The following is an 18,202-nucleotide window of genomic DNA, read 5'->3' as shown; positions in this document are numbered from 1 at the left end:
TACAGGAAAATTAATTTACATTTTATTACAATCGCCAACTTTTCGACCAATTCGACTACTCCGAGCCCGGTTTGCTTCTACGAACACTTCCACAGGACGATGGCCAGATTTCCACCGAAAAACAGGTACAGGATGTTCTTCGTTTCGTACGAAACCTCGTAGCCGAATCCTTCCCCAACGACCACGTGCCAAAATGTGCCGAATTTTTTGTCCATAAGCTCCTTGATCGCCTTGGCCGCGTGCTGGTTGATTTTTGTGATTTTTTAAAGATGTTTTTCTTTTTGTACAAAAATTACATCAAAATGAGCTTTACCTCGTAGTTTTGTGCGTATTTCTCACAGGCTGTAATGCTCAGTTCTATCGCCTCTGCCCGAACGTCGTCATTCATGTCGGAAAACTGGTCCAGCGTGATTTTTTGGAGTGGTTTGGGGTGTGAGAATGAAGCATTTGAGAAGCCAATTAAAGCGAGTGTTCTTCGAGATTTGAGTGAGGTGCAAAATGTGCCCAAAATAGAATCAAAATCGGACGACTTACCTTTACCAAAGGGTAAACATGGACGATTTTCTTGTCCGCTTCTCCTTCCGCCTTCGGTTGGTCATCCATCGTGGTCTAACGGTCACCGGACACTACTTGTTGATGGAAATTCAAAAATCACGTCCAGCTTTTCTCTATTATTTCCTCAAAAAGCGAAAAAGATCCTACCTTTTCCACAAAATTTCAACCTGCCACCGGGAGGAAAAACTTCCACGGAAAATGCACCCAGTCTGGTTCGGATATTGTCCCCAACTGTTTATCTGATTGCTATGGTGATTCATCATCGAAGTCACCCTCCACATAAAAGTATGCGAATTTGTGTTCCTCCTTTCTTCCTTCCTTCCTTTGCATTGCTTTGCTTGAGCATTTCTATGCACTCCCCCTCTCGAAATGTTCGAACCTGACTTGGAGAATTATTAGAAAAGACAGCCGGGTCGGAGTGTGTGCGCGCCCAACGCTCATGCGCAACGCATCCTTACCACATGGTTTTGGCAACGTGGGCTGGGGTTACTTTGGGAAGGACTGAATCTATCAAAAAGACTTTTCTCAGTGAGGAAGGTACATATTAATACAAAGCTTTTAAAATAATATTATTGGAAAACGAAATAACACAGAAAGCTAATTGAAAAAAATCTGTAAAATGTTTGAAAAAAAAAAAACAAAACATGAACATGACTCTCAAAATATAAAGGAAAAAACAAAGAAAAACGTGGTTAGTGTCTTCCTAACATTCATAAAGTGAATACACTACAAAGCCTCAAAAAAGTGTATAAATAACATTTAAGTGCTCATAACTTTTGATGGGGTTGTCAGATCTTCAATCTTTTAAATGCGTCTCAAATACCTTTCTAACAATGTATAGCATGACGGGTTGTCTTACAAAAAAAAAAACAACCTTTTTACAATCTTTCAAAGTTTAGCTAAAATCGTTTTTTTGGCATAATTTTTGAAGTACTTTTCTTAACTGCATTATATTAACTAGGATCTTGTGGGACCCCAAGACGGAACGAATGAGACGGATGTAAACAAAGTGGGATCATTCGAAAATCACGTTACGCATCTCTCTTTTCAACCCCCAGGGTTCACCCATACCATTTTGGGGGCTGATCAAATAAAACGGGTTTGTACATAAATGCATGTAATTCAGAATTGGCCTAATCGAGAAATTAAAAGTGCAACATGGAGTTAAACTTTCTGTCAAGCTGCTGTGAAGGATTCCATGACAGCTGAGAAAGTTTCACTCCATGTTACCGGCTCACATCTCTCTTTTTAATTTCTCGATTCTGTTGTGAAGTAGCCAAGGTAATCTCTCACTGTATGAAGTTTGACAGGTCGTTTACTCCCTGATTTTCTGATCGATTTGGTGTCTTTGGCAAAGCGGTAGGTTTTGATAAGGATTTTTCAGCAAAAAGAGTCACGCGTAAAAAAAAAAACCTTTTTTTTTATTTGACTTTTTATTACAAACTTTGCACTAAATTATCCACCTGTTCAAATAATAACTGCATTCAAAATATTTCTAGAGTTTTTTTTTTTTTTTTTTTTTTGAAAAGGTAAACTGATGCTTACATTCCCTAGCAAGTGTTGTGAACAGGGATGGAATAATCGCAACTTTCTTCACCCGCGAAAGAGAGAGGAGGCACGCAAAAGAAAATTGCTCAAAATAAAAAATAAATCAATTTTTTATCACTGAGGTTGCAAATATCACTGTATTATCACTGACTGTAACGTTTCACAATGATAAAATAGTTGTTTCACCACTTTTTTCTTTAAAAACCCGAAAAGTGAACAAAAACCAAAAGGGCGAATCTGTTGTTTACTTTTGCTTTGTGGCGTAACCTGACGGGCTAAACCGTTGTTTTGGTTGAGTGGGTGGCGAATACGGTGGGTGAAAATGGAGGCACGCTCTTCAAAAAGGCGTAATTTGTTTTTCTCAATTTTTAAAAGCAAAAACACCTTAATTAATTTCAAATTGCTCTCTATGATGAAATTATTGCTATTTTCTATTACGTTTTGAAAAAATGATGGTTTTCATGCTTTTTTGTGGAAATAGGAATTGATCGGAATTGTCGGAATTGCAAAATTTTGAATGTTGATTTTCCCGAAACGGCAGGACCGTAGGTTTCGCCCTTTTGAAATGTTGTTACTGATTTTTCGACGTGTGGCGTTACATTAGGGAGCGTTCTTTTATTACGTAACGCGAAAAATCGGACTTTTAGACCCCCTCCCCCCCCCCCTCGTAACAAAATTTCCATACAAATTTTAAAAATTTTGTATGGAGCGTAACACGGCCTCCGACCCCCCCTCCCCCCCTACTGCGTTACGTAATAAAAGAACGCTCCCTTAGACGAATCCAGTTTGAAATGGCCGATAGGTGGCCAATGGTGTTAGAAATGACAGCTTCCATGTATTTGAATATGGGAGCTCAGGAAAACTCAATTTTTAAGCAATAAAATGATTATTTATGATAAAAGTATTGATTGATTAGGTGCACAAAATGTGTCTAGAATATTATTAAAATAAAAACTGTTCGAAAAATTTGTAATCGAGATAAGTACACCATTCGATTCAGCAGGAATTTTGGGCACCAAAAATATATAGTTTTCATATGTTAAGTATTTTATTTTAAAAGAAAATTAACAAAAAGTATGATAATCCAGACATTTAGTATGGAAGCTGTCAAATCTCTCACCATCAAAAAGCAGCGTTGAGCTTTCGCTGGATTTGTCTTTTGCAAGTGTAGTAGTGAAAAAGATTTTTTTTTCTCAGCTTATTTTTATTAGGTCCTTTTAGGTGCTGTGACCAGGTTGGGACCGAGGATCAGTAAAACAATATATAATAACAAAAAAAAATCCTTAAATTTCATACTTGGAGATCATGTAACTGACGAGGGTTACTTGGTCCAAGCGGGTCTTGCAGGTCTTGAACCTACCGATGAACTCGGAGAAAATCCCCCTCAGCTCAGCCGAACTGTAGAGTACCTCCCCGGCTTCCTTCTCCGTGGCTCCACCGTCTCGGGGGCCACCTTGGCTGCTTCCTGCGGGACGAGGGCGATCCTTGGATTTTCCGTCCGGAACTGCGCCTGGCAGCGGAGGGAACTCCACCGGCGTAAACGCCGGAACTGCTGGACTCTGCTTCTCCGCCTTCCTTGCCGGCGGTTTCGGTTTCGACGCCTGCTGGCGCCTCCGGATGAAGTCCGCACGCTTAGGGAAGCTGCGGTCCGTGGCTTCGTGGGCTCCAGAGCAGTTGGCACATCGCTTCGGCTCGGCTTCTTGGACTTTGCACTCGTCCGTCTTGTGGGGACCCCCACAGTTGTTGCACCTGCCTTTCAGGTGACAGTTCCTGGTTCCATGACCCAGCTGCAAGCAGTTCCTGCACTGGGTCACGTTCGGCGGCTTGTTCCGGTAGGCCTCCCACCGGATGATAGTGCTTGCCACAACCTTCATTGCAGAAAGCTTCTTCAGATTGGTGTATCCCTTGGGGAAGACCACAATGTACGGAATTTCGTCCACGGTGGACTTTTCCTTCCGCTTGATGGCATGCACCTCCAGCGCGTCCAGCTTGAGATCCCTCTTCAGCAGGTACTTGACCTCGTCCGGTTTCAGTTCATCAGGAAAACCACGAAGAACCACCCGATGATTTCGTTCGCTCCGCCGATCGTGGGTGTAGAATTCCACTTTCTTCTTCTTGAAGAGCTCTTGCAACTTGTCAAAATCTTTGACAGAGAAGCAGGTCACCTTGGTTCCAAATCGGGTTAGTTTGTAAATCGGTTTGAAACCTAATTTACAACTTTCCACTATTGCCACGAGCTTGTAAAAATCCGTGGTGCTCTTCACCACCAAAGGTGGTTGCTTTTGTTTACCTGCCGACTGGCCGGGTGATGAAACCGCCGGGGCGTCTCCTCCTCCTACTGGGCTGGCATTGTTGTTGTTTTCGTTTTCCGCTAGCGGGCTGAACTTGTTGTTATTGAGCACATTCTGCTCCACTTTTCCTTCTCCGACGACAGCTCCGGTGATGTCAGGGGTCTTCTTCCGCTTCCGATTTCCGGGGATGAGTTGAAAATCATCCGTCTCGGAGGTCTCTTCCACCTCCATCCGTCAAACAACTCGAGGCACGATGCCTTTAGCGCTCACGTCACACACGTCTACACTCTCGGAGCTGTCAGAGCCAAGTGTGTGAGTGAAAAAGATTATCCGCCGAATAATCAAGCGGATGATTTTTTGAGATTATTTTCACCGATTTTTCGTACGCGAGAGAGAAGAGTGAACGAAAGACGGTCGAGAAAGTCTGCGTTTTGAGTTGGTAGTACACTGACCTAGTCGGAGCTTAGAGCAAACATGTTCGGAACGCGGAAGAATCTCGGAATGCGGAACGGTTTGGGCGCCGCCATGCTGCTCACGAACCCTGAATGGCTCCTTTTACACGTCTGTTGGTCGATCCTGTGCATCGTCGAGAGCTACCGCCTGTTCCTGCACGACGATTACAGCGCGTTCATTCGTTGGATCATCGTAACGGCACTATTAGTCCTCATTTTTCCTTCGAAGCCACCTGCGTTACGTTCCTACGGAAGGCCACCGTTTTCATCGCCCAGATTCACATTGAGCAACATGGTTGGATTCCTTTTGGCGAAAACGGTTCTTCTGGCCATTCCGAGTACTGAATGGATCTTCTTGCACTGGCTGCTTGCGCCGTTTGGAGTTGCAATTGGTATTTATTAATTGTTTTTTTGCTAAATCAGATTCTCAGGAATAATCGTATTCATTCTTCTTTTAAGGAATCTGGTCCGTTGGCAATCTCGGCATTGAAAAAGGAGTCATTTGGCACAGTTTGGCAGCGGCTTTCTTGTCTTACGCGAATCTCTTCGTTCTGAAGTTTGTACCGAACAATACGCACAGACTTGCTGTGGTAACTTTTGTGACGGCGATCGCGTTCAATTTGTTTTCCAAAGAATGGGATATCCCCAACCACGTGCAATCTCCAAGGTTGGTAATTTAATTTAATCTCAGGTTTTCTATTTCTAATAGGAAAAATATTTTTTTAGGAGAGTAGCAAACCAAATTTTTAACGGTGCTGTACAATTCTTCTCAATAGTAATATTGCCGCTGTTCGAATTTTATCAGAATGTCGACAAAATCGACTCGGACGCCGAAGATCGCTGGAACGTGTTCTACGGATATGCCAAAATCTGGTGGAAAGTATTGTGTCGACTTTATAAGTTTATCCAACAAAACGACCAAGCCGCATAACTTAAAATGTATTATTTCGAATGCAGAAATAATAAAAAAGTGCCTTTTTTACGTTAAACCTTTATTGAAGATAATAGACTGTAGCTTTGCAGAATCAAGTTACTATTTACAAATAATCGGTACTTAAACCCAAAAAAAAAACCTTAAAAACTAACTCTAAAAGATATATTTCATATTCACTCCCCTTACGCGAACAAATCCTCCCGATCGGCGCCGTTCCCGTCGCCGCCCTCCTCCAGGCTGGAAAAGAGCAAAAAGTGCGACGGCCGGTGCACCTCGTGGTAAAACTCCTTCGGATTGGCCAGCTGCAGCTCGTACTTCATGTTCGGATCGTGGCGCACGCCCATAAAGTTGTAATTCCAGCTGGCCTGCGCCGGCACCATGAAGAAGCCGAGGAACTTGTTCGACAGCAGCATCTGGACGCGCTCGTAGTGCGACGGCAGGTAGCCCTTCGGGTTGTTGCCCTTGTCGGTGTTTTTGTGGCCCCACTCGTAGCCGGACGGGGTGAGTTTGTACGCGGTGAGCGAGCAGGACCCGGGCGTGAAGGAGCACGTGATGATGATGGTCTTTTCACCGTCCCAGGTGGGGTTCTCGGACATGACCTTGGCGTGGGTGGTGATGTCCTGGGGCGAGAGTTGGGGCAACTCGTTCGGTTGGGTGTGGATCCAGCCGAGCGGTTCCATGTCTTTGAGGTATTGATGGGAGGGGAGCGAGTTGGGCAGGTTGATCTGCTGGTGGGTTCCCCACTGGGGTGGCATTACGATACAGCGGATCTCCTTGACCTGTGGGTTATCCGGCGGGCTGACGCCGTACAGATAGCCGGCGATTTGGGCACGCAAATCGCTGATCGTGACAAACTTCTTCAGGATGTTCTTCGGGAGAATGTACGTGTAGCCGGTTTCCTTGATGTCGTCCGAGCTGACGTAGATGTGGTTCGTGCGGAGGTGCAGGTTGGTCGCCGAAATGGCACGCACGCGCCACTCCGTCTTCGAACTGAACGTGGTCGTTTCGTAGTTGCTCGTGGTGGAGGTGATAATTTCGTCTCCGTGTTTGTTCGTGGTTCGCGTCGTGGTCGCCGTCAGCTGGCTCTGCTCCTTGGTTTGCTTCTCGATTTCGGCAATCTGTTGACGCTGCGCGGACGGCGCGGAGATTTCCATACCCAGGATGATGTCACGAATTTCCGACTGCGTGAGCGAGGCTACGTTGACGTTGTTCTTCTTGCCGTAATCCGCCAGAATCAAATCCTTGAGCTGAACCTCAACCTTGATCCACTCCTCGTCGGTTAGCGTCGGCCAGATGTGATGGGCTTCGGTTATGGTGGTCTTGTCCGGTTTCAGGATGACCTTGGTTCGCTCGGTGTTGACGTGCAGCGCGCGCAGGATCAAAATCAAACGCGAGAACGCCGTGTACGAAGAAATGGTCTTCAGCCAGTCGTCGTACAGGTTGAACAGAACCATCTGCGGTTCGGTGGCCTTCAGAATCAAATCACCAAACTTCTCCACCTTCAGGCAAGCCTGGAAGGGCAGCTGCAGTTCCGACCCCTTAATGACAATGTTGGGGAAATCCAACAAGTGCACCTCCAGCGGATCCAACATGCCCTTTCGGGTGACGATAATCTGCTTGGGTTGTTCCTCCACCGGAAGCGATCGAATCAGCGCGGCCACTTCTTCGGCCGTCTTCCACTTGGCCAGCTGGCCGAGACGCTTCTGACCGGCCCACACCGAGGTGTGAATGATCTTCAGGAAGAGCTGCCCGGTGCGCGGGTTGAAGATGAAAATCGCTCCGTTAATGGGCTTCGTCGTCAAGTTACCCTCGAACGTCTTGTGGATCGTCACGCGGTACACGTTGGTGTCGTCCACGAACCAGATGATCTGGTTGGAGAACAGTTCTCCATAGTTTTGAGACGAGAGATACGGTTCCGTGGGTTCCGAACTGTACAGCTGGAGAGCCTTGCGGATACGCTCGCGCAACACGTACAAAGCCGGGTTGGCCTTCATGATCTTGGCCATGGCCTGTTGGATGAGCGGTTTGCAGCCGGGGAACCAGTTGCCGTAGGCGCTGTGAAGGTTGTAAGCGAGATCGATCGCGATTAGGACGCCCGTTGGCGACGGGTAGATCGACATGTTATCCGTTGTGTAATCGAGGAACTTCGCTCGGGCGTAACGTTCGACGTCGTGCGAGTCGTAATCTCCCCAACGAAGCTGGACGTCCAGCCAGTACTTTTGCGTTGTGGTGTTGTCCATCGTGTCTTTTGTGTCCGCCAGAAGGGATGGTCTTGAGACGTTCCACTTGTAAGCCGGGAAGAGCAGGATGTCCGCGCAGGACGAGTTCATCTTGTACGACTTCCTAGGGTGGATCGTTTCCTTTTGCACGGTTTCAATTTCCAGCGCGTCCAGTTCCTGATCAAACACCTGGCACAGATCCATCACGATCGACTCGTGAATCTTTTGCCACAAATGGGCACGGAAGATCTGGATGAGCGAAATCTTCAGCGTCGGAATCTTACCGTGCATGAAAATACCGGTCAGATCGAGCTGCACCTGGAAACCGACGTACACGTTGGCACGGTTGATCGTCGGAGACCACCAGAGCGTGAAGCGACGGTTCGGAATCTGGTTCAAACCGGAACGCTGCGCGTTGGTCAGCTTCTTGTACTTCATCGACTCTTCGAACCCGGATGCCTTCTCCCAGAACAAACCTTCCCAGGTGGGGAAGTACGTTCCCTTGAACAGCGTATGCTCGAGAATGCCCTCAACTCCACCCAACGCCTGAATCATGTCCGTACGGTAGTTGTTCAAGTTCCACAACTTGCCGTCGTGGCGCTGATGTGTCCACCAGAACGGATTCTGCTTCAGCACCTGGTACTGCTTAAACTCCGTCCGGATTCTCCAACCTTTGTCGTACGCCAGCGTGTGACGATCCTTCTGGAACAGCGTGTTAATCCGAGGAATTCCCCGATCCCAGCTGTCCTCCAAATCCTCCAGCGTCAACCGCCTGTTCTGCGCGTTCGCTTCCTGCCGCTTCAACGCGTACTCCGCCCAAACTCGCTGCGAGTCGATAAACTCACTCTCCCACGGTTGAATGTACCGGTACAAGTTCGGAATCAGCTGATCCTCGTCGTGCGACATACCGGACCGGAAGTGCGTTATCCCAACGTCCGTTTGCTTCGACCAGCGCAGATCCGACTGCGGAATCAACACGTGACCCATGCTCAACATGCCCAACCCGCCCAGCTCCTTCGGCGTGTAAAACACCACCGGCGGGAAACGCGAAGGCATCTTCGAGTTCAGCCCGATCTTGATACGCGTCTGAATTTTGTTCTCGCACTTGACCAGCAGATCCAGCAGCTCCTGCGTGTTTACGACCGCCTCGCGGAAGTACGTCATCAGCCCGATCAGCGCCGTGTTCCACTTGTTGACGATCTTGGTGAACGTCGTCGACCCGGAAGCCATCAGAATCTGCCGCACGCGGTTGTGGAACCGCGAGAGGGACTCGTCGTCCACGCGCAGGAAACACTGCGCCGTACGCTCCTTCGTGACTTCGTTCTGCAGATTCCACACGCCGTCCCGGTGGGTGAACTCTTCGTTCTGGGTGCGACACTGGAAAGGGGGAAGATCAGCAATTACAACAAGGTTGTTTCTAGGACCTTCCAGTAAGAACTCACCTTGGGCAGAATCCTGCACTCAAACCCGCACATGTTAAACAGCAGATTCGGATTGTCCTTGGAGTAAACCGACACGAACGTGTTGTCCCACTGCACCGTCGTCACCGAACGCGGCAGCCTGTTCTTAATGTCCCAAAACACGGCCCTCCCCAGATTGACGTCATGCTTCATCAACCGCATCCGGGCATCCCGCGGCCAGCACTTCTTATTATTGTACCCGACAATGTTCTCGTTGTTCGGATCCGGATGTTCCGTCAGATAGCGCTGGATCAAGTCACGCGCCTCCTCCGCCGTGAAGCGGAAATAGATGTGAATCCGGTCCACGTACCGACAGTACAACCGAATCGGGTGCGTCGTCTCCGTTGCGACGTCCTGGAAGGTGAGGAAATCGTTCGGCATCTGGGGCGGTCCGGCCATTTCGCTGGCCCGTTGCAAACCCAGCACCAACAGATCCAACACAAGCCCATAGTACTGGGCGATAAACGAGGCAAACTGCAGCCCGCGGATGATTCCGTAACTGTTGGAGTGGTTCATGTCCTTGTAGTTGATGACGACGTTATTCTTGGCGGACATGTAATCGGCAATGTTGTGGTCGACGATCAGACGAAGGAGACGATTGAGCAGCGTAAGATCGATCTTTTCGTACAGCTTCTCGTAGCGGGATTCCAGCAGGACGTTGCACTCGCCCTCCGATACGTCCCACACGTCCTGCAGGTTGTTGATGCCTGGGGAAGGGAATTTATTCGCTTTAGTTTGTGGGAATTGAACAAGATCTAAGAGAAATTGCACTCGCGATAGTTGGCTGTGCGATTTCCTTCGCAGTTTGCACACTTTACTTGTTATTTCTTGCTGTGTTTTTGCCCCCACCGCAAGCGTGAGGTTTGCAACAAGGGGATGATTTCAAAGCTGAATCTCGTTGTCACAAAGCACACACCCGCAGCGGGTCCGCTCCCGACGACCGCTGAAAAGGCGCACATCAAGAAGCAGTTCCTCACCTTGACACCACTTGTACACGAGCAGCGGCGGCGGCTCCGTGTCGCTCGGCTTAATCCACGGCGGGAACAGGCGCCGCTTGTCCGCCTCGTACCACAGGTACTGGTCGAGGTACGCGTCCGTAATCTTCTCCAGCGGTTCCACGTCGTACACCGGGATGAGGTGGCTGTACAGGTCCATGAACTCGATTCCGGTCTGAAATGAAAAGAGTCTTGATTGTTAAGCTGATCTTGATGGTTTTTGGGGGTGGGGGTGTTGGAACCTCTTTGAACGCTCGCTGCGTCAGCAGGTGACGCTTGATTCGGGACAGCGCTTCGTGCGGGTTGTCGTACGCCTGCTCGATCAGGCCCAGTTCTTCGCGTTGGCTCTGGTTGAGGCGGGATTTGACGCTGTACGCTTCTTTTAGACGTTCTAGGGCTAGGATGAGCAGTTTTGTGTCGTGTTTGTAGGAGAGTGGGGGGAAGGGGATTGGGGCGAACCGGCGGGACTCGAGCCAGTGCACGGTCGTGGTGTAGATGGCGACGGCTTCCTCGGGGGAGATGTACGGGCCGTCTTTAAGGTAGTTGTGCTGGCGTTCCTGTTCGGCTTTAAGGTAGAGACGCGTGAGTCGGCCGAGGTTTTTCTTGCAGACGGTTTTGTCTACGGTGGCGCCACGCCGGATACGTTCTCGGTTGTAGTGGGCGGTGTTGGTCCACCAGTCGGCTTTCATCTTGACGTAACGCAGGATCATGTTTTCGATGGGAATGGGGAGTCCGGGGACCTTCCAGGGGATGTTGGCCTTCCAGCAGCGCCACGCTTCGGAGAGGTGCTGGAGGATGGTACGGGCCTTGTTCTGTTTGATTCCCTCGGGCATCATGTCCACGATGTCGTGCATGACGGAGGCGCGCAGTTCCAGATCAAAGTGAGACTCGACGCGCTGTTTGGTCACCGTCTTGGCGACGCCCTTCGAGTGACGACCCTCGAATTGACGAGAGAGCAAGTTGCCCAGCCAGCGTTCCAACAGGGGTGTGATTCCGCGCATGAAGAATAGCCACACGCGCCAACCCGGCGCCCAGAAGCCACAGCCGGGACCTTTACCGACCGGGCCGGTGTTGAAGCGGTAGTAGATCAAGTGCTTCAAATCCTTGCACATCCGGATTTGCCTCATCAGCTTGTACTTGTAGCGATACATTCCGGTCAGCTGCCCGACGTGGGCAAAGATGTACTGCAGACCGTCCGCCAGCTGGAACGCGTCCACGTTGTTCAACCGGTACTGCACGTGCGAGTCGATGATCAGCTTGGTCAAGCGCAGAATTTCCCGACACAAGTGGAACGCATTTCCGAACCGGGACTTTTTACGCTCCTTCGTGGTTAGCGTCTTGACGGGCTTCAAGTTGAAGTTGTAATCCAAGTGCAGATAGTTCAAGTTCTTCCGGTGAATCAACAGGTTCAGCATGTTGTAGCCCTGGCGGCAAACCTGCAGCCCCGCCTCCACCCAGTCCAGCGTCGTCGTCTGGAAGAACTTGGTCGCCTTGAACGACCGGAACAGGTAGCGCTTCTTCTGCGGCTTCGGCTTGCGGTGCTTGAGCGCGTTCAGCACGTAATACTTGAGCAGCTTTTGGTAGCTCACGCGCACCTTGACCGGATGTCCCGGCGGGCAGTGCTCCTTGTACCAGCCTTTGACGAGCGGAATATCGATCGCCCGGCGACACCGCCCCGAGCGCATGTTGAACGGCCGCGGCGCCCACAGCAGCGAGATCCCGTTAGCCGTGTTGTCCGTGTAGAGTGGGGTGTCCTGCAGGAAGGGTTGCACCTCTTCCGGCAGGGTGAACTCCTCGTCGTCTTCGGGTAGCGGCTCTGCCGACTTGACCGCGTGACGGTGCGCGATCGGATTGATCAGCGGGTCAAAGTAGAACGCCGGCAGGTCCGGATCTTCCGTCTTGATGAACACCACGTTCGGCATGTGGTACCTGAAGGGAGAGAACAGAGTAACATCTATCAAACACAGAGATAGTAACGGGTTCAGAAAGCAAAAGCTTCTTTTGAGGAAGATTGTTTGTGACCTTCAACGGTTGCCTCCCATGGATCTTTGGAAAAGGGGCAACCAACATCGGCGGTCACCGTCGATTGAACTGAGAGTTACTTCTTTCGAAGCGAGGTTGGGTGTTTTACTAGGAAGCAAAACGGGTACAGAAAACAAGGTGTGATATAGTAGTAAGTTGATTCTTAACGACGCGGGTTTGCTCTTGCCATCGGGAATAAGAACGCAATCCAGGGTGTGACGATCGGGCTCTAATTTGCAATGGCGTACAATTTTGGAAGTCGATGAAACGTTGAATCTCACCATGAGAGGTGCACAAAGTGCGGCATGTTGTTGTACAGATACGGGAACGCAATCCGGTACTCGGTACGGATTGGCTGCCGAATGATGATCTTGTTGATGTCGTTGAACTCGTTCCAGTCCTCGTCCCTGAAAGGAAACGGAAAGAGTATCGTTAAATTCGGCGCGATTTCATCCACCAGATGCTTCATTACCCGACGTTGTGATCCTTGATGAGCGGTTCGAACTTCGGTCCCCCCGGAATGGCCATGTTGAGTGCCTTTGCGGTGAAGAAGCTCTTCGGGTCAAACAGGTAGAAAAAGTTGCTATCGACCAGATCGGTCAGCAGCTGGTTGGCCAAGCGGTACAAACAGGCCATCTGTGGCAGGGCCAGGTTCCACTTGCGATACGTCGACCCGTTCACGTACGGCGTCCCAATCAACGGACGATGCTCGTAGAACCAATCGTGCACGCTGGCGTCCTCCTCGGTGTCCAGCTCGATCTGGATCGCCTCCAGCGGTTCCACATCCAGCACGTTGTCGGCGTAATCCAGCGGAGGTTCTTCATCGTCAAAGGGCGGAAACCGCATCCGCTTAAAGTGACGACGATCGCGCTTCTCACGACGCATCATGATCCACATTGTGCCCCACTGGGCAATGTAAACCGGCTCAATAACCCACGGAATCTCGTTCACAAACGTAATCGCCCCCGTAATATGATACAGAACCGGAACGTCCCGAATCTGCTCCCACGGCATGGGCATATTTTCCAGCAGTTTCATAACCGCATGTGGCATGTACTTGAGCGCACCCAAATAAACACGCTTATCATGCCGATACTTCCTACTGGTCATGTCCCCATGATCCCGTATAATCTTCCGAATATGCTCCGGCGGCATGTCCTCCTTCTGCGCGTCAATAAAGCCAAACTTTCGCTTCTCCGCAAACCGCTTCGTCTGCAGCTGTGACCACTTTTGCGCCTTCTCCATCAACTTCTCCTGCGACAGCACCGGATCCGGCTTGGGCGGACCCGGCGGCGGAATCGGTGCCATCGGCGGCGGAATCTGCATCTGCGTCGCGGCCAGCTGCTGGGCGTGCATGTGCTGAGCGTGCTGCTGCTGCGCCTGGGCCTGCTGGACCGCAAACGCCTGCTGCTGGGCCATCATGTGGGCGGCCCACTGGTTCGGCGGAATCATGTACGGTGGAATCGCCATCGTGTCACCTGCAAAAAAAAAAAACAAACCTTTTTTATTTACCCCCAAACCCAACTTTCTTCTTCCCCATCAAAGTAGTCTTCTTGCCGGCATCCAAGTCGGCCATTACAAAGTGGCGAAGGCCGGCCTCGGAGTAAAATTTTCAAACGCACTTTTCCCCACCGAAAAACACACCCCCGCCCCAAAATCCACCCTCACCTGATTCCCCGAGCACTAATGCACAAAATTCAGCACTTTTGCATCCGCGGCCGGGGATTTTTGCAGCACTAAATTCGACGGAAAAACTTTCGAAATCCGAACGCGTTTTTGCTTGACGGAGCTTTTGAAAACGATTTCGCGACGATGTTCGGCGCGGCGCAGATGTCGCTGTTGTGCGAGTTTGACAGATCGGCAGTGGTGCCAGCTGCGAGGGTGGGCGTTGATGATGTGGGGTGAGCTGGGAGGTATTTTACGGCCACCGAGTGTGTCTACACGCAAAAGTGGAACTAACCAACATTTTGATTTTGTAAAGGTTTTCTTTCGAAATAGTTCAATTTAGAGAGCCTGGAGCTTATTAGAGAACGGACATCTCAAACCAAAAGTACTAATCGAAGCACGAGAACTGTCAAACGGAGGTACCAATCGAGCACAATTATTTGTCTTATGCTCGATTGGTACCTCCGTTTGACAGTTCTCGTGCTTCGATTAGTACTTTTGGTTTGAGATGTCCGTTCTCTAATAAGCTCCAGGCTCTCTAGTTCAATTGGGTACCAAAGCCCTATGTAAATTTGTATGTATAGCGGTAAAAAACACGATTAAAAACCATTTGTGATCACTTTTTTTTCATTTTAATGCAGAAAAAAAATATTACTGCGGGCGTCAATAATTAGAGTTCACGCGCGGTGATACGGCCGCAAGATAATGGTCGCATGACAGCCGCATGACAACCGCAGAACAAATTTTTGGCTGTTGTCAAAGGTTGCCTTGAGTTTTCAGCTGACTTTTTGGAGTTGACAGCCAAATCAACGCAGAATTTCAGTTCAACTTGCTGATTTTTACACTGCGGTAGTCAGGCGGAAAAAATCTTCTGTCACTCACAGCGAAGGAGAAACGTGATTTTAACTCGCAATAAGCAATATTTACAAGACAACATTTTTTCGATGGACAACATTTTTTCGGTGGATCAACTATGGGCTCCCTTGGAACGAGCTGTCAAGTAGGAACTTTTCTGTCAAGAAGGACCTCGAGGTTAATTTTTCCAAATTGATTTAAAAATCCATTTTAAACTCTTTGTCTGCCCATGTTCGCATAAATGTCCCATATGCAAAAACAGCAAGCTGAGAAAATGCATTTGAAGTTTGTCCCATACATAAGGCTACGTGTTAAGTTTTCGCGAAAAAACTGGATTTCCTCCTGATTTCTAGAACAAAGTTAATGAAGATCGAAGTAATCAATGACAATCGGTGATCATTAACTTTAAGTTTTCCGTTCAATAAAACTTCATTCCACATTTAACTTTCCCCACAACCAGTCGTGTTTTCCCTTGCTCTCTATAGAGGTTATGGGCCCAGGTGTGGGTGGAAAGTGTCTAAGCTTTTTTTTTTTTTTTACCTACTTGGAAACGGAGGAGCTGTGGGAAGCTGTGGAACCGAACCTGAAGGATGACGGTACGCCTGAAGCAATTCCGAAGGCGAAGGACCGTAAAGCTCGAGGAAAGATTATTCTTGGCCTCGACCCTTCGTTGTACGTCCATGTCCAGGGGACAACAACGGCCAAAGGCGCTTGGGACAAGCTGGAGCAGACCTACGAAGACAACGGATTGACGCGTCGCTGGGGTCTCCTGCACAAGCTGATGACAACGAACTTGGCCAACTCCGCATCCATGGAGGCGTACGTGACGAGAATGGTTGCTACCGCAAACCAACTCGGTGGTGTCGGATTCCCGATTTCGGAAGAATGGGTTGGAATGCTGCTGCTTGCTGGCTTGCCTCAAAGCTACAAGCCGATGGTGATGGCGCTACAAAACTCTGGCTCGAAGATTACGGGCGACCTGATCAAGACAAAGTTGCTGCAGGAGGATCACGAGCCGACGGAGACCATCGAACCAGCGTTTGCGGTGAAGGGCAAGCCGAGCTACAAGCAGGAGAATATTGGTAAGCCGCAGTACAAGGGTCCAAAGTGCCATTCCTGTCACAAGTTTGGACACATCGCGCGGGATTGTCCCGCCAAGTCGTCGTCGAAACCGCCGGAGAGAAAAGGTGGTAGCAAGCCAGGTCGTGCATTTGGTGCCGTGCTGACGACGATGGACGAGATGAAGACTGAGGACTGGTTCTTCGATTCCGGAGCCACTTGCCATCTCACCCGGACGAAGTCGTTGCTGCGTGACGCTCATCAAGCAGATGGGAAGATGTTCGCCGCAAACAAAGGCGAAATGCAGGTCGTCGCGGAGGGCACTGCCGTGCTACATCCGACCTGTGGAGAAGAGATCGACGTCAACGGAGTGCAGCTGATTCCAGAACTGGTAGTCAATCTACTGTCGGTAGGTAAAATCGTCGATAGTGGCCACACCGTTGTTTTCGGCCAGAAGGGCTGTGAAGTGCTCGATCTCGAAGGCACGTGCATCGCGACTGGAAGTCGCTCGAACGGACTATTCAAGCTGGAACAGGACGTACCAAAGGTGCTGGTGTGTCAGCCGACAACCGTTGAGCTGTGGCACAAGCGTACCGGTCATTTGTCAATCAAGAACTTGACCAGATTGCGCAACGGCATGGTGACTGGAGTCCAATTCCTGGAGGCTGATAGTGCTGCTGGCTGCAAAATCTGTCCCATGGGGCGACAGACCAGGCTGCCGTTCAACAAGAGTGGAACCAGAGCGACCGAGGTGCTTGAGTTGGTGCATTCCGATATCTGCGGACCAATGGAGCAGGTATCCATCGGTGGAAGTCGATATTACATCACTTTCATCGACGATCGGACGAGGAAGATGTTCATCTACTTCCTGCGTCACAAATCCGAAGAAGAGGTGACTCGCTGCTTCAAGGACTTTCACAGCATGGCAGAGAGGCAGACAGGACACAAGCTGAAGGTTTTGCGTAGGGACAACGGGACGGAGTACAAGAACAAGGGATTCGAGAAGCTCCTGAGTCAGCTGGGGATTCGCCACCAGACCACCGTTGAGTACACACCAGAGCAAAACGGTCTAGCGGAGAGGGCCAACCGGACGATCGTCGAGAAGGCACGTTGCTTGCTATTCGAGGCCAACTTGCCGAAGACGTTTTGGGCGGAAGCAGCTGCTGTTGCCGTGTATTTGATCAACCGATCTCCGTGCACGGGGATTCAGACGACACCAGAAGAAGCCTGGACTGGTCGTAAACCGGATCTGTCCAATTTGCGAGTGTTTGGGACGACAACGATGGCCCATGTCCCGAAACAGAAGCGGCGCAAATGGGATCCGAAGGCGGTTGAATGTATCCTGATCGGGTACGACGAGGAGACGAAGGGCTATCGTCTCTACAACGTGAAATCGAAGCAGATCTTCATGAGCCGGGACGTGACTTTCCTCGATGAAGGATTGGCGGATCGCGACGGAAGGACAACTCTCAAAGTAACCAAGGGGCCACAATCGACGTACGTGAGGTTGGACTTTGAAGAACTTGTTCAAGAACCAGAACCTGTTCAAGAGCCGGAACCTGTTCGAGAGCCGGAACCTGTTCAAGAACCGGAACCTGCTCAAGAATTCGAGCAAGTGGAAGAAGAGGAGGCATCCGATACAAGTTCGGACGAGTTAGAGGATGCTGATGACTCCGTGACACTTCCTGCGCTCCCGCCGCGACAATCTTCACATCCGCCCCAGTCACAGGCGTTGAGGCGCAGCGGTAGGGAGCGCGCAATCCCTGGCAAGTATAAAGATTTCAATGTCCAGTGCAGTGGTAAGCGCTCTTCGCGTGTTTCAGATGCCCCGATGATGGACGGACCGTCCACTTCAGCTGCCCGACGAGAGAATGCTGCCAGCACTGCACCCCCGTCGTCATCAAATCAAAGACCAGTTGACGACGTTTTCCAACATGGGTTGATGCTCAACGATAGGGGGTGCCCACCCCACGGCAAGTATTCCCATGTTGATGTCCACGATGGCGATACTGGTTCCAACTGTTCACAGCGCAATCTCGATGATCCGTGTACACACCAAGAAGCATTGACACGTGACGATTCCGACCGCTGGAGACGTGCGATGCAGGAGGAGTACGATGCTCTCATCAGCAACGGGACCTGGGAGA

At 49.9% G+C, this 18,202-nt stretch overlaps 3 protein-coding genes across 6 annotated transcripts; 1 reads left to right on the top strand and 2 right to left on the bottom strand.

The window, feature by feature from the left end:
- LOC119770788 (dynein light chain 4, axonemal) lies at positions 1-1,043 on the bottom strand. Of its 4 annotated transcripts, none has more exons than XM_038266283.1 (4): positions 703-1,043; positions 535-626; positions 314-397; positions 1-263 (listed from the first exon to the last, which is right to left on the bottom strand). In XM_038266283.1, the coding sequence occupies exons 2-4, from the start codon at positions 601-603 to the stop codon at positions 78-80; spliced, it is 339 nt and encodes a 112-aa protein (XP_038122211.1). In that variant the 5' UTR covers positions 604-626; positions 703-1,043; the 3' UTR covers positions 1-77. The 4 variants fall into 4 exon arrangements, with proteins under 4 accessions (XP_038122211.1, XP_038122210.1, XP_038122212.1 ...); XM_038266282.1 differs by having other exon boundaries at positions 535-629; positions 703-1,034; XM_038266284.1 differs by having other exon boundaries at positions 1-242; positions 535-629; positions 703-964.
- A 3,342-nt stretch (positions 1,044-4,385) lies between these two features.
- LOC119768596 lies at positions 4,386-5,829 on the top strand. Its single transcript, XM_038258693.1, has 3 exons — positions 4,386-5,238; positions 5,306-5,513; positions 5,573-5,829. The coding sequence occupies exons 1-3, from the start codon at positions 4,869-4,871 to the stop codon at positions 5,775-5,777; spliced, it is 783 nt and encodes a 260-aa protein (XP_038114621.1). The 5' UTR covers positions 4,386-4,868; the 3' UTR covers positions 5,778-5,829.
- LOC6050162 (pre-mRNA-processing-splicing factor 8) lies at positions 5,818-14,314 on the bottom strand. Its single transcript, XM_038258691.1, has 7 exons — positions 14,145-14,314; positions 12,949-13,954; positions 12,758-12,883; positions 10,697-12,383; positions 10,437-10,629; positions 9,442-10,166; positions 5,818-9,376 (listed from the first exon to the last, which is right to left on the bottom strand). Exons 2-7 carry the CDS (start codon positions 13,944-13,946, stop codon positions 5,963-5,965), a joined length of 7,143 nt encoding a protein of 2,380 aa, XP_038114619.1. The 5' UTR covers positions 13,947-13,954; positions 14,145-14,314; the 3' UTR covers positions 5,818-5,962.
- Positions 14,315-18,202: the final 3,888 nt, after the last annotated feature.

The sequence above is a fragment of the Culex quinquefasciatus genome, chromosome 3 (assembly GCF_015732765.1).
Source record: "Culex quinquefasciatus strain JHB chromosome 3, VPISU_Cqui_1.0_pri_paternal, whole genome shotgun sequence".
Classification (NCBI taxonomy): domain Eukaryota; kingdom Metazoa; phylum Arthropoda; class Insecta; order Diptera; family Culicidae; genus Culex; species Culex quinquefasciatus.
The sequence above is the reverse complement of the archived record's forward strand: the minus strand, read 5'-3'. Positions and strand labels throughout refer to the sequence as shown.

Coding starts and splice junctions, on each gene's coding strand:
- LOC6050162 (XM_038258691.1), bottom strand. CDS start 13,946: ATGGCGATTCCACCGTACATGATTCCGCCGAACCAGTGGGCCGCCCAC. Junction 10,630..10,696: donor CGCAGCGAGCGTTCAAAGAG/GTTCCAACACCC, acceptor TTTTCATTTCAG/ACCGGAATCGAGTTCATGGA. Junction 9,377..9,441: donor AGTGCAGGATTCTGCCCAAG/GTGAGTTCTTAC, acceptor CCCCCTTTCCAG/TGTCGCACCCAGAACGAAGA.
- LOC119768596 (XM_038258693.1), top strand. CDS start 4,869: ATGTTCGGAACGCGGAAGAATCTCGGAATGCGGAACGGTTTGGGCGCC. Junction 5,239..5,305: donor GCCGTTTGGAGTTGCAATTG/GTATTTATTAAT, acceptor TCTTCTTTTAAG/GAATCTGGTCCGTTGGCAAT. Junction 5,514..5,572: donor AACCACGTGCAATCTCCAAG/GTTGGTAATTTA, acceptor ATATTTTTTTAG/GAGAGTAGCAAACCAAATTT.
- LOC119770788 (XM_038266283.1), bottom strand. CDS start 603: ATGGATGACCAACCGAAGGCGGAAGGAGAAGCGGACAAGAAAATCGTC. Junction 398..534: donor ATGTTTACCCTTTGGTAAAG/GTAAGTCGTCCG, acceptor ACGCTGGACCAG/TTTTCCGACATGAATGACGA. Junction 264..313: donor AATACGCACAAAACTACGAG/GTAAAGCTCATT, acceptor AAACATCTTTAA/AAAATCACAAAAATCAACCA.